Source organism: Carassius gibelio, chromosome A17 (genome assembly GCF_023724105.1).
Source record: "Carassius gibelio isolate Cgi1373 ecotype wild population from Czech Republic chromosome A17, carGib1.2-hapl.c, whole genome shotgun sequence".
NCBI lineage: Eukaryota > Metazoa > Chordata > Actinopteri > Cypriniformes > Cyprinidae > Carassius > Carassius gibelio.
Genome location: NC_068387.1, coordinates 16428447 through 16443932, shown reverse-complemented (window position 1 = coordinate 16443932; position 15486 = coordinate 16428447). Strand labels below are relative to the sequence as shown.

Genomic DNA, 15486 nt, shown 5'->3' with positions numbered 1-15486 from the left:
TCTCTTCATCATACCAAGCAAAACAAGATGCTTTGAAGTGTTCGCTTACCGCTGTGCTAGTCCACTAAATGTTATCTCTCCTGGATTGCTTGTTTCCTCAGGGATTTTAGTTAAAGGGTTGTTTTAAAAAAGGCTGCTGTCCCACCTCCTGCTTTTCCAGTGCATTTGTAAATATTGGTTTTAATGCAATGCCTGATGAATATTTATAATGTTGTGTATCTATAATATGTATAATATATAATCTCTTGGATTCTGCAGTTCTTGCAGCTCTCATAGATGCCAGTGCAGAAAAAAACAGAATAAAAATAAAACAGCCCTTCAGTGCTTGACCCCTAATGCTGCGACATCTCTTTTCAAAATCATCTGCCGTTGAGGATGTCTTTTCTCCCGTCGGAGGCTGTCTGCTCCGTTTTTGTGGTTTGGAGAGAACGGGTCAGACTGACTCACGAAGCTGAACAAAAGAGGAACGACTGTTTTTCCTGTTTCATTTCGCGTGTGCTCTATTCAGCACAGCTGAGGTGACAAAAAAAGGGATTCCGGTGGGATTTTTACAAGACATTATGCAAAAACCCACACTGTAGAAGTACAACACTGTAGGTCTGTAGGCAATTGGATGCTTGTTTAAGCTTTTACAGTTTTAGACACAGATGAAACACACCAGACTCTTTTTCAGCGCATTTGAAAAAGAACGTCTCGATGTCTCTATGGTTACTGAAAACACAGTCTGTGTGCAAGAGCAAGTCTGATTCAATCTAGAGCTCTTGCATTCCAAGCCTCTTTCTTTCTCTATTCGCTCTCGTTTTACTTTTCCAAAACTAATTAGCCATGAATAATAAAAGCTACCAGGAGGGAAGGTGATGTCACTGGTACAGATTCTGTGAAAAGGTTCTGGAGAAGTTCATTTATTTAGTTACATTTATTAGTTTTGCTCAAACTTAATGGTGTCTAAATTTTCTATGTAGTTTTTCTGTTACATTTAGTTAGAAACTTTGTGCTGAATTACCATCTTGGTCTGTGTCATTGTATATTTAATTTATGTACTATTAGTATTATAATATTATTGTTAGTATTTGTTAATATTTTGTATTTGATTGTATTTTTATATTTTCATAGTTTTAATTGTTATTCATATTTTAGTAATTTTATTGCTTTTTATATCTCCTCACAGCTGTAATTAATTTTTTATTTCAGTTTTAGTAACTTTAGTACTTGAACGTATTTCAGCTATTTGGCCTATGGCTGACTCTCCCTTCCGAGCCTCATGTTTGGCATTTTCCTTTGGTTTATCTGTGTGTGTGTGTGTGAGAGAGAGAGAGAGAGAGAGAGAGAGACTCTCATTTTACTTCAGCTCTGAGTAGAACAAAATACATTCTTTCTCCTTTTGTCTCTCTTTCTCTCTATCTCTTTTTCCCCCTCACTCTCTACTCTACATTTCTGTCTCTCTCTCTATCTCAGACGAGCAGAGCAGCACAAAGCAGTCTATTGTGTGGAACAGTATTTGGAAAACGGACAGCACAGTCTCATAATGACTCATCTGAACCAGCATTTAATGATTCACTGTATAATATGATTCAGTTTCAGCTGTAATCCTTATAGCTAGTGAAGAAGGGAAATTTGAATGGCCCCAAAATAAACTAACATCATTGTATTTGTTGGAATTATTTAAGCTTTTTAAACGTAAGAATTGTTATTACTTTAATCGGCTGTGTCTCATTTGCAGATAAATTGTATATGGGTCCAGGGCAGCTTTACCAGGATCTACAGAACCTGATCCATGACCTGGGTTTGGTGAACCAGATCTCCACAATGATCAGCAGTCTGAAGGGGAATTATCAGGTGAGATGTTCATATCACATTCACTGTTATGCTGAAACACTTTAGGATCGATCTTTGGACCAGGGTGCACACAGTTCTTACCACTCAAATTCTGATTTACACTCTCTCTTTCCAGAATGTTAATGGGTCAGTGGCTCAGGATTGGGTTTCAGGTCTCCAGCGCCTGATTTTAAAGAAAGAGGAGGAGATTCGCGCAGCTGATCGCTGTAGGATACAACTACAGTTACCAGGGAAACAAGACAAGTATGTGACATTTCTTATTATTATCAATGTTAAAAACAGTTGTGCTGATTCATATTTTTGTGGAAACCTTGATGCTATTTTTTCAGGATTCATTGATGAATAGAAATTTAAAAAGAACTGCCTTTGTTTGAAATGTGATCTTTTGTCAAGTTATAAATGCCTTTACTGTTACTTTTGATAAATTTAATGCATCATTGGTGAAAAAAATTATAATTTCTTTATTAAGAAATCATGTTGATCCAGTTTTGAGGGCTTTACATATATTTACGTATTTCACTGTAATTAAACTCTTAACTGTAGTTAATTTGTTTTTAGTATTATTATAATTTATTTGAGAGCAGAACTATGATTTAAATGATTTAAATGTCTTAAAAATCTGGCTTTTAAATGATAAAACTTCCATGTCTGTGTTTATGTGACTCAGTGCTTAAAGAATGACCCAAGACTGTCTTGTGCTGTTTTTATCCTCCTCCTGTGGATCAGGGGCTTCGGAGTGTGCAGTTGTCAAAAACATACGCACACACCGATTATTTGCAACTGTATGCTTTCATTTTCATGTCTGGATTATAGGAGTATCTTTAGCCTCTCAACTGTCAAACTAATTCCTCTGATAACAATCTCTCTCACACACTGTGACTTTTGGAAAACGTATGCTGTTGATTTTTTTTGAGTTAGTGGTGGGAGTAGTCTGGATTACATGCCTCACTATTTTGGTTCTGGTCATTATAATTCTGCACAATGAAAGTTGTAGAGCCCTTTCAAGTCCTAAAAATACTAAGCATTACCAAATTCAACAGTGTAGAAAAGTTATCATGTCTGTGCTCACTAGTATTGAAATCATATCCTGCAGAGTCACTGATAAACAGGATGGGACCTTGTCTGTTTCTCCAGGTGTCTGACCTTTTGCCAGACCATCTGAGCCCGTGCTGAGATAATTATACTACCCAAGAGATTTGTATACCACCTGATGCACTTAACTGAATTCAGACAATGTGTATTGTTTCTATTGTTTACGCATTTGCAGAGAAGAATCTGTACTGTTTTTGTCTTTTTAAGGAACGGTAGACCCACGTTCTTCACTGCAGTCTTCAACACTTTCAGTCCATCTATCAAGCAAGCTTGGATCAGTAATCTGCAGATGGCTAAATTGGCTCTACGTATGTGTCATGTAATGTTCTTCTGTTTCCATATCCTGTCTTGTTGTGTATGATTAGAGATGTAGGACTTAATTAAAAGCACGCATTTAAACACCTTAATATGATGCTTATTTTCTAAATAAACATGTTTGTAATACATTGAAAAAATATTTGCCCCTGCTGGATTCATATTGTTTAGTGTGTGAATCATCGCTCAGCTTAGCCAGAACTAAAAGTTTGGTGCAAGCAAATGGATTATAATACTGGCAGCAGGAGGACACATTTGGGAATACCAGTGGTTTGTAGAATCTGAGGAAAGCTTCACTAATGTGGTGTGTTTTTACAGTCGAAGACAACATCCAAGGTTGGTTTTGTGCTGAAGAGGATAATCAGATGAGGAAGCAGAACCATCCTCTCTTACTCAAGCAGATGGCTGTGGTCATGTCCAAACTGCAGGAGTTCAAGGTGACAAAGCGAACGTCTCGCGTCCTCATTATCGTTATTTGTTTATAATAGCAAAAAGAACCAATGTGTATTTGTGTTAGGTGGAGTGTGCAGTTCACAACCCTGAGCCTCATGTGAACACTGACAGCACTGCAGATCTGCCTGTTGTGGGTCACGGATGTGTGTGGGTGAGTCTAGAAACTTCAAATGCTTTTATATTACATTAGTTCAGTCCGACATGGGACGTATCTGTCAGTCTGGTGTGTGAATCTTTGTTGCCAAATTGCACTTGACCTGAAATAGCATTTGATCATTTTCAAAGCTCTTTTGAGCTCTAAAAGCATCATTAAACACTGTTCTGTGTGGACAGTGTGAGTATAAGGTTGCATTAAAGGCTTTTATGCTGTATTTACGGTATAGAAGGTCATAAAATAACTCTCCTCTGTGAAACATCTACGAGCCTGCATTGATGGGCTACATTCCTTTGAGAGCACTCCGCATGTGTACCATCGATCTGAGACATTTGGAAAAAAGCCTCAGACTTTAGTACTCAAATCAGTTCTGTTGAGATGTTTTTATCGGTGTGTAGATTCTGAAATCCTCTCTTTCTTTTCAGGTGGCCAGCTGCACCAATCACATGGGTCAGATCTCCATTGTGGCACTGCAGAACTCAAATCCCAAAGTGACCGAGTGTTTCAATGTGGAGTCTCGTATTCTTTGCATGACGTACGTGCCCGTGGGTGAACCATTGGAAAATGGCGAGATAAAACCTGAATACCAGAAAGCCAGTGAGACACCGACTGTGTGTCTGGGAATGGAGGAAGGCAGGTGTGTACATCAACCAGCACATCCACAGACACCTTATAGATGAAGAGGAGAGAGCGATGTCTTCCATTTGTTTGTCTAGTGATTCTTGGTCTATTAACCGGAGTCTAATCTGATGAATTGATGTTTTATTTTTCAGTATATCTGTGTATAAAAGCAGCCAACGGTCTAAGAAGGTTCGTCTGCAGCACTTCTTCTCCCCTGATAAGTCTAGCGTCACATGTCTGGTGTACAAGAGTGGCTGTCTGTACGCAGGCCTGGTCAGTGGTTCTCTGGTCGTCTACTCCAGGGCTGATGGTAAGGAGGTTTTTTTCTGCTGTATGAATCTTGATAAGGGTTTGATTTGGTTGAATGCTTTTTATTTTTTGAAACTCGGAAAAGTGCTGAAAAAAAAAACAGAATGGGATGCTGGTGTGCTTCTTGACTAGCTTAACCAGCAGATTTCCTTCCAGATTTCAACCAGTCAAAGCGAAGTTTTGCATATGACTATGATATTAAGTAACCAGCATAGACTAGCCTTCAGAATTCACACTGGTCTGAGCAGGTTTCAGCAGGGAGTGCTCTGGAAAGTGAGACGTTTAAAAATATTTTTCCCTGTCTCTCATTAATTCTTTCCACATCTGCTTTTCTCTATGGGACGCTCATATCCCATTTCACTCTCGCTCCAGTTTTCTGCTGCCACAGATATTTAGTAAATAATTTTGGGATATAATTTAATATGCTGAATGAGCTTAATTGATTACTCAGAATTATTACTGCAATAAAAAATATAAAAAAACTGACACAACTAAATAGTCTTTTAAAATTTGCATTTTTATACCCAAATTTGAGCTGGCACATTCAACTTCTCTCAAAATTCTAGATTTAATCAAGTGTAACATCGAATCATTAAAACTTATTTTTTCTGCCAGGACTGGACGTAAATATCTGTAATTGGGCATCTGAATAAAATTAAAATAATAATAAGGTGTTTTGCTTTTTTTATAGTTATAGTTTTACTGTATTTTGTGATCAAATAAAGAACCAAAATTCTCGAAATAAAAAATGACCCCAGACTTTAGCTGGTAGTTTGTATAACTATGTTCTAATACTTTTTCCAGTGTTCTTCTCTTAGTATTCATGTAATGTAATACTTACCTTTTAGTGATACTTATAGAATGAGCCATTTCAGAAATGTTGCACAGTTCCAGATAAATGCAACAGCACTTTGAGATTTTCATCATGTTGTAGCATTATCAGATCATGAACCTTGTCTTCTGAATCTAAATCTGTCTTCATTTACATTTTACTCATTCAGCTAAATACAGAACATCTTTAGTGCTAATGTAAAGATTGACATTTAACCAGTAAAACGTGGGTCTTCATTAAAACTGTGCTCATCACAAGTCTGTTTGAATCAGAGCAGGAGACGAAGAGAGAGGGTATGGGAATGCTGTGTAGGCGCTGTTGTTATGTAATCAGAGCCTCTTGAGGCAAACAGGCTGAATAAAGATCCGCTCAAATACGCTGGAGGGTGGACGGTGCAGGCAGAAATAGATGCAGGCTATCACTGATTTGTGAAGATTATTCACTTTAAATCTTATTAAACATGTTGTAAAACATTTACATTTGCATTTACATTTATTCATTTAGCAGATGCTTTTATCCATAGCGACTTACAGATGAGGACAGTGGAAGCAAAAACAACAAAAAGAGCAATGATATAAGTGCTATAACAAGTCTCAGTTAGGTTAACACAGTATATTTATCTAAATATTTTATTCAGCTTCGCCATTACAGGTATAAATAAACATTTTAAATATATTCAAATTAAAAAAAATTTATTTTAAATTGAAATAATTTAGTTTTTGTTCAAATAAATCCAGCCTTGGTGAAAAAAAAACCTCATAATTTTTGATCGTGTGTCACATTCCACATTTTTCCTAATCTGTCTTTTATAAAATGATTAAACGTACAAATATCTAATGTGTTAATTGATTTGCCATTATTTTATTCATTGTATATTTAAGTCCATTGCATTAAAAGAAGCACCTGCTCCTGAATCAAATTACTTTAAATGTCAGAATGTGTTCTCAAAAAATTAGACCTCAGAAGAATCGTTCAGTTCAACATTCAGCTGATGCTGAAGGAGGTTTGCTGATACCCAGTCAGAACACCAGCTCCATCATGAGATCCAACATTTTTCTGGTTTTCTAGTATTTCCACCATGAGAAGTCTTCTTTAACCTCGATTTTCAGGTCTCTCTCTTCAATAATGCCTTTGTGACTTAAACACTCAACACGCCTCCATTCTGCTCTCTGAATCCTATGAGGTCACTATATTTTTGCAGGAAACCCACACACACAGTGTGGGTGAGAAGCACAGGATGTAGTATCGGCCCTACCCTCTGTGGGACAACATCATATGTAACCTTTAACCTAATTTCTCTCACAAGAAATCTTTCACACTCAGTGTTGACAAACCCGTATCCTCTCTGAGATTCAGATTGTCTCCATGTCTTTCTCTCCCTCACAGACGGCTCCTGGGTCGAGTCAGGGGCCCGTGTGCTGAAGTTGGGGGTGTTGCCGGTTAAAGCCCTGCTGGTGGTGGGTGAACACGTCTGGGCCTCATCAGGAGGGCAGATCTTCATCATCAGCACACATACACACACTGTGGAGGTAGTACAGCACTTTTCTCACACATTTCTGCACTGATTTACTACTGAAATAACCAGGTTTTAGTTTAGCAAATAGTGTTACACTTTTCAAAAATCTATTACTTTAATATCTCAAGAATATAAAAATTATAAAACATGTATATATGTATGTGTTATGACTTTAGAAAAAAATAAGATGTTTTTCCCCACACTCTCAATTCATTAAGTGTTATACAAAGTTTGTTGCAATAAACCCAACTAACAGAATATTGCAAGGGTTCTGCATGGCAAGAGACTTTAGACTACAATGGAAATTAGGGCTGTTGTTTTAACGTGTTAATTTAATTCATTAGTTACAGAATATAATGTGATAAAAAATATTTTTATGCAATTTTAATGCTCAGCCCCAGACCAGTACGTAATCTTACATTTCATACAGCTGACTGTTGACAAACATGATGCAGGGCAACAACTGCGTAATGTAGTCCATAAATACAGTTATATGTCCTTAAAATGTAAGATATTGGGGCAAAAAATTTACTTGTGTGACTTTTTGTCTCATATTTGTATAATATGATAATATGTATTTATATAATGCCATATTACATGAACAGCAAGAGTAATATCACATGAGTGCAGTTTTTGTCCTGAATAGCATGAGTGCAAATGTGATTTTAACAGTTCGGCTATGTATTGTGCTACATTTTATGTAGGTCACAGTATTGTCTGTTTTGCAGAAACATATTACCTATAAAGCCACAGCAGAACTGTTGCGTCTCTTAGCTACATAGAGCAGTGATTCATTTCTGAATGAATCCACATCTGAACGAATCAGGTGAACCAATGATTCAATGGCCCATTCATAAAGAGTCATTTACTTCTTTCCTGAATGAATCAGCAGTTTGTACGAATCGAATGAATGAATGACTCAATTACTTAATTATAAAGACATTAATCATAACCTACTGGCAGTTTTAGTTTCTTATTTAGAGTATAATTTCAGTAAAAAAAGGAATATATATATGTGTGTGTGTGTGTGTGTGTGTGTGTGTGTGTGTATTTGTGTGTGTGTGTTTGTGTGTGTAATTTAAATAAATAAAGTACCCAAAAAGACAAAATTTTGTCATCATTTACTCACCCTTATGTTGTTTCAAACCTGTATCACTTACTTTCTTATATGGAACATAAAAGAAAATAATGAAGAATGTTGGTAACCAAGCTGATGTGGTCATTGTATGAATAAAAAATACTGATGTTTCTCACATTATCTTCTTTTATAGTTTATGTTAGGCCATTGTAGCCTAAACGTTTGTTTAATATATGTTGAATAAAATAAAATATTTCTTTCTAAAGCTATTTTTTGTAATATCTACTTGATATTTTTCTAATTTAACACAATAATGACTTTAAATTATTTGTAAAATTGTATTTGCTATTAATTAATTAATCGTCACATCATGTAATGAATTAGATTGAACGTTTTAATCGACTGACAGCCCTAATTTAACTGATTCTCACAGCACATGAGATCTCAGAATATTGAAGCCATGTGTTCTCTCTCTAACATGCAGACAATGACACACTGACCTGTCCAGCCAGCTTCTCTAAGCTCATTACCCTTCAACAGCTCTGCTTACTGTTAAACGATTGGCTGGAATGGAAGAGCGAGTGAGGGATGAATATGTGAGAGGTGTGGTAGAAAGAAAGAAATATCAGTGATGCAAATAGAAAGTGGTATTTGAGATCATCTTGAATGAGATGAATGTAACAGATTCTGATGTGCAGAAACGCAAGAGCCATATTCTCTTTTTCTAATAATGTGGTGGTTCTGATGTGCTTATGGGACATATATTTGTCAAATCCTGTTAAATTTCCCATTGCAGTTCCCTATTATTTTGTTTGTTCAAACCAGGACATCAAGCTGTCGTATATCAGAATCTAAATGTCATTCTCCCCCTCTCTGAGTGAAGTGGGTCAAATCACAATCTCTTTTTCCTACTCTGGAGCTTCTTTTGAGTTACCTCATTCCTCAGTTCGGCAGGTTGCACAGGCCGAATTTTCCAGAAATTAAGCCAAGCAAAGTCAGACCAGTGCTTTCCAGTCCAGCCAAGCCTAGTATCTGGTGCATAGAAGTATATTTGAATTTGGATGCTTGTGTATTAATGAAAAGTGTGTATGTTAACAGCGTCACTTTGAAGCCCATCAGGAAGAGGGAATGGTCGTGTCCCACATGGTGGTGGCCGGGGTCGGGATCTGGATATCCTTCAGCACCGGCTCCACCCTCCGACTCTTCCACACCGAGACTCTCGACCACCTGCAAGACATCAACATCGCCACAGCCGTCAACAACATACTCCCAGGTACAGTACACTACAATACATCAACACAAAAATACTCACCTATATATTCTACACTATGATTCTCAAAGATAAGCCCTTGGGAAGTGTTCCCTGTCATTTGTACGTAGTCCTCGGACAGTGAAAGATTACAGGTGATTTACAGCTCTCTGTTTATATGACAATATGACATCATGAGTGGATATGTTGCTTTGTTGTGTGATTTCTTTCATTTAGACTCCGGTACCTCATTTAACACTTTAAAAACAGATCTTGTTCATTTTTGTACTCAGATTAGGTCTTTTTGGTCCGCTTTTTTTTGTCCTTAAGTGTGAATAGTGTACTTTCACGTGCATGTTAAAAAATGGGGGTGACAGTTAAAAGGTTAAAGCAAAACAAATACATTTTCTGTTTTTGGCATTATTGAATTGAAGCAACCTTATTTATAGAAAATCTTTTTAGGGGATATCCGGGGTGGAGTCTCCTTAGTGGGGCAGCATTTCACATTTCTACTCATTGTGTTGTTTGGATTTCATCCAGCATTTGTTGTTCTGAATGGGCCGTTTGTGCAGCTCAACACTAACCAGTGTGTTCAGGAAGCCATTCAGAGAGCGATTATACTAGAAATGACCTCACCATTGATTTTTGTTCTGTCTTTCTGCTTTTAATGGTGGCTACATAATAGATTTAATATTTGTGTGTGTGTGTGTGTGTGTGTGTGTGTGTGTGTGTGTGTGTGTGTGTGTGCTCTTGTTTTTGTGAGATATCAGGACACAACTCTGTATAATGACATGGCTATGACACAGGTATTACAAGGAGAGGGTGACTTATAAGGACATAACCCATGTCCCCATTTTTCAAAACGCTTATAAATCATACAGAATTTGTTTTTTTGAGAAAGTAAAAATGCACAAAGTTTCCTGTGAGGGTTAGTGTTAGGGTTGGTGTAGGGCCATAGAATATACAGTTTGTACAGTATAAAAACCATTATGCCTATGGGATGTCCCCATTTTTCACAAAAACAAATTGTGTGTGTGTGTGTGTGTGTGTGTGTGTGTGTGTGTGTGTGTGTTTGAGGGATTGGTTCAAATGTTCAAATGCTTAGATCTCAGTGATTAAATGTCCACATTGGGCCTTAATAATCCTCACCAAATATTCCCAAAATAAACAGTGTCGGTCGGGCAACAGGCATGTTGGCCTCTTAAACACCAGCTGGGTTTAGGACTGGGGCTGTAATCTTCTTGAACTGCAATCTCTGCCAAAATGTCTTTTCTTGAATGATTGGTAAAATGCAGTCTAAGGAATTTAGTCTTGCATAGCCAGATAAAACCGCATGAGATTTGGTCCATATTGCACATTATTCTTGCCAAGAACCACCTACTTGGACAGGAAGAGACCCTCTGACCATCATTTTAAGCAACTAATCACAGTTTATATTTATGTGCCATTTTGGGGGCAGGTTCATCTGAAAGAGTTAACAGAATAGTAGTAGAAATAGTAGAAAAGCCCAGTTTTGTGGCACTCTGAAATGGTGTGCTATTTCTAGCACTTTTCATTGCAACAACATATAACAATGTTTTATGTCTTGTAGAGGTGTGTTTTAGTATGAAAACATGTCTTTAAATGAATCAGATGTGTTAAATTTGTAGATAAGGTTTGAGTCACTCACTGCACATGTGCTCTGTTAATGAGAGGGCTGTTTCTTTATTCTCCAGGGCTGAATAAAGAAGCTTTATTTAACTCTCAACAGTGACAGGGGAGTCCAGGCACGCTCTGACTGTGTGTTGGGGGTTCCTCACTGAATATATTTTTCTCCTTATGCATGTTGTTCTAGACCTGGAAATGGGAAGGATTGCTAGTTTGAGCTCATTTATATAATTTTTCCTAACCTTTTTCTAAAATACTTCTGTCATTTTACAGGCAAATATCACAGTAGTAATACTTTGTTTATTATTTTAATACCACTCATATTGATATATAATCAAGCCCTACAAACAAGCACACCAAACTTGGGGCTTTAATAAATTGCATCTTAAATTGCTATTGCAATTCTTTATTTATTTTTAAATTCCAAGAGAATCCAAATCAAGCAGCCCTGATCTGAAATGGCCTTGTGTAACCCTGGCTGTATTACTCCCCACCACACACTGTATGCTCTGTAGGAAGTTAGAAACATTGCAAAAGACCTCATTTAGATGCGGTGCTTCTGTGCAGCTGCAGAACAATGTTTTTCTAATCTATTATTAGATACATCAAGGATTTGTTTCTAACAGTCAGTACATGCTAGTATTATTCCCCATGACCTTCATTAGAAGAGGAAATCGCTCTGTCAGCTCTATCACAGTGTTTTGTTTGGATGGGGAGGGTTTGTTTTTCTGAGATCAAATGTTTGAAGGATAATGTGGTGAGGTTGAGTAGAGTTCAGCGATCCCTCACCATGAGCTTGTGCAGAAGTTTGCCACACAGGAAACTGTCTGCATGGAGACACTGGCCACAAAGAGGACTTCCTGTGTGAGAGTATCAGGGTGTGTCTCTGACTGCAGTTGTAGTTCCCTCAAGCTGATAAACTGCTGCTTATAACAGTGCTTGAATAAATCATGGATTTTTTATTTTATCTAAGTTTAGGACCTCTGTTTTAGAGGTTACTAATTTGCATATGACTGCTTAATAATTCAATAAATACATTTGATTCACACTTCCTAATTCAACATAACACTTCGGACAAGATGAGTCCTGCTAAAGTTTCCTTCAATCTCTTTTGGCAAATGTCTTTAAATACTGTTGTTAGGATAATTTCCTAGATTTGTTGCCTGACAATAATAAGGGTTGTTGGTACCTACTGAGCTGGATTTGACTCATCTTTAAAAGGGTGTGGACCTGCCAGCTTACCTTTCAATTCCCTGCAGAAATATGTTTATTGGAAGTGCCTACAAACTTTCCATCAAGCTTTAGTTGGTCACTTTTTTAAACATTTTATGTTATAAACCTAAGTATGCATTGATTACCATCAGGATTGCTTTGTAATGTCATATGGAATTATTGAATGCATCAAACTGGTTTTGAACAGAAGTAACTTTAACTCAAATGCAGGTTGTCTTTTTAAATTTCAGCACCATTTTGCCTCTGGCTGGCCTGCAGAATCCTTCAAGCTTGGTTGTGCTGAGTATGTCAGATCATGCCCGGCTATTCTTTAAGCTCTGGGGCTTATTTGTCAAGGCAGGATTTGGTTCATGAAAGGCAGTGCTGGTCACCTCCTTTGCCGTGTTGTGTCATTACTTGTCTCTGAGGTGTTTCTTGGGATTTTAGGGTATTTTCTTTCTTTCTGTTGGCAGATCAGTGGCTTATCAAGGGAATGATGTGAAGCTTGAATAACTTTGAAGGACGAGAAACGTTTATTGCTGACACTTAATGGAAATCCATTCAGTTTCAACCCTCAAACTGAAAAAAAAAGATTTATTTTACAAGGTATTGACCCTACAAAGCATTTTTTTACCTGAACACTTTTTTTCTCACAATAAAGAATGGTGTGAACTACCAAAGGAGGGAAATTCGTCTGTATCATATTTCTGCAGTTGTTGAGTTTCACTTCAGTACAGCTGAATACAATAATTTTGCATGGCTCGCAGTTACTTTAGACAGAGAGAACCTGAAACCCTTTTAAGTTTGATTTATGTTCAGTAACACAAGAGCAGATTTTAGGATTAATTATTGGTAGTGTAATTCCTTTGTCTTGTGTCCTGACCTTGTCACAATGTCACAGATCACTTTGTCTGTACAACAGTGTTATTTGTAACATTTGCTGAAATGACTGGCAGACATGGTCATGATCCCTTCGCTTGGTAATGGATTTTACAACTGCTAAAAGATCTGCTGAACAGATTGTTTGTGTTCCATATGTGCTGTTGTTTGTCTGTTATATTACAAATGTTCAGAAGCTCTTTGAATCCGTTTGTCATTGTAATACGTATAACCTCCTTTTTTCTGAGTTTCAGAAGAGTCATCCTCTATCAAGGGTGGAACGAAGGTCTTGAAATGCATATTATGGCCTTTATGGATTATTATTATTATTAGACTGATATCAGTGTGTGCTTGTATGTGTTAATAGAGGCTGTGGTCTTTGTCTCCGATGGCTTTGTCTCCTGTGACCCAAATATTCACTCACGTGTGCAGTAATGGCACAAACAGAGCCGCCACCACAAAACAGCTGCACTGACTCTTGGGGTTCAGTTAGGTCTTCATTATCACATCAATTATGTATGGACAATATGTTTAATTTTAAATTAAAAGGATGTTACTTCAGAAACTCTTTTAGCTCCATTAGTGGTTAGTGGTTGGATAGATTTTTTCTCTTAATGTCTGAAAAATTGCACAATGTCACATTTTCTGAGTGTCTCATTGACAAATCAGTCTTGATAGTTAGTGACATCATTTACAACAAAGTGTGTCAGTCTTTTGATGGTAGTGCAAAGACATCAGCTACAATATCAACTGCCCACAACAGCTTAGCTTGTTTAAAACACTTTAAATACACCTTGTACAGATTTTTATTTTTTATGACAGTGTTGTTCCTTTTTATCTGATGTTCTGTTTGCTCGTGTGTAATAAGTGTCAAAAGATGAACGATGACATTCTTCCTTCTGTCACACTATTAAAAATTACAAGCACATTTTTATTGTTTAGATAAAAGTTTCTGAAAAGTGTAGTGCATAAAATCCTTTAAAATCCTACTAAAACAGGTCCCAAAGTTTATATTCTAATCTATACTATATTTTTTATATAATTGGAGTAACATACTTTAAATATTCTCTAAGAATGTACTTTTATGGTGTTTTCGTGATGTTCTTCACAGTGTCAATCTGTAGCTTATTCTTTAATGGGTCAAAAATGACAGAAAGTTCCATGAAAGTGCTTATGATTTTATTTAATCAACAAGATGACATAGATTGAATATCATTCAAAGAACTGTGTGGAAATATAATTTTGTTTTTCATTTTAAATTATTCAATTTAACGTACAGTTCATGATGTACAGATTTAGAGTTGTTTGTTTAACCAAATGTCTGAACATTTGCCATTCTTTTCTTGCTAATGAGGCCTCCCTACCATTTCTGAGTGCACCTCGTGTCAGGTTTCTTTGGAAACCAACTGCTGTTCAGTATCATCCCCATAGTAACCGACCCACACATGCTGTCAGGTTCCTGCCCACACAGCCTAGCATGTGTGGATGATGTTATTATTCCACTGGGTGAACGTTTCACCAAGTACCTTTAGTCATGAGTGCTTGCCACAAGTGTTTTATAGTATGTGATTTTCTCTGATTTAGTTTACAGTACAAGTAATTAAAGCAAATTAACTGCTCCCTTTCAGGACAGCAGAGAGTCTCTGTGAGCAGTCTGTTAGTGTGTCATGGACTGCTGTTGGTGGGGACCAATCTCGGGGTCACAGTGGCCCTGTCCGTGCCCAGACTGCAGGGCATCCCAAAAGTCACAGGTGGGTATTTTCCATTCTATCATGTATAGGACATTGAGATCCAGAAAAACAGTTTTTGATGTGTATTGCTGTGGAATTGTGCTAATGGCAGAGGTTTGTTTGCTGCCCAGTGCCCTGTGGGTAATTTTAAGTCTGAAGCACGTTCATATAATGCAACTCTGCACAAGTTTAGGAACAAACCACACCCAACAATGAAAAAACCTGCCTGAACTTTTGACACCACTTTCATTTTTACAGACCGTTAATGAGCACTGTTAACTAAAACTACAAGAATAAAGCTGAATAAAAGTTGATGAAATAAGTATTAAATATTAGATGAAAAAAAATTAACTATAAAAAAACTTGAAATTTAAAGTTGAAGTACTGCAATGAAATAAAAATACATTTAAATAGAAATATTAAGGGAAAATGATAATAAATAATAAATATAAACATATAAATAATGCTCAAATAAAACTTTTATGACATCAGTTTTCAGAGAAAGTTTTTTAAAAATTATCATACAAAAATGTTGTTTTGATGAGAAATATATTTTTACTTCC

At 36.8% G+C, this 15486-nt stretch overlaps 1 protein-coding gene across 7 annotated transcripts in view; it reads left to right on the top strand.

Moving 5' to 3' along the window:
* The window catches only part of LOC128031812 (rho guanine nucleotide exchange factor 10), a 44736-nt gene that overhangs the window by 27281 nt on the left and 1969 nt on the right, over positions 1–15486 (top strand). For all 7 annotated transcript variants that reach the window (XM_052620264.1, XM_052620263.1, XM_052620265.1 and 4 more), the window contains 10 exons: positions 1721–1836; positions 1952–2079; positions 3136–3236; positions 3562–3680; positions 3761–3847; positions 4276–4487; positions 4624–4781; positions 6999–7141; positions 9305–9479; positions 14822–14944. In XM_052620264.1, coding sequence (XP_052476224.1) covers positions 1721–1836; positions 1952–2079; positions 3136–3236; positions 3562–3680; positions 3761–3847; positions 4276–4487; positions 4624–4781; positions 6999–7141; positions 9305–9479; positions 14822–14944 — 1362 coding nt within the window. The remainder of the gene's footprint in view (positions 1–1720; positions 1837–1951; positions 2080–3135; positions 3237–3561; positions 3681–3760; positions 3848–4275; positions 4488–4623; positions 4782–6998; positions 7142–9304; positions 9480–14821; positions 14945–15486) is intronic.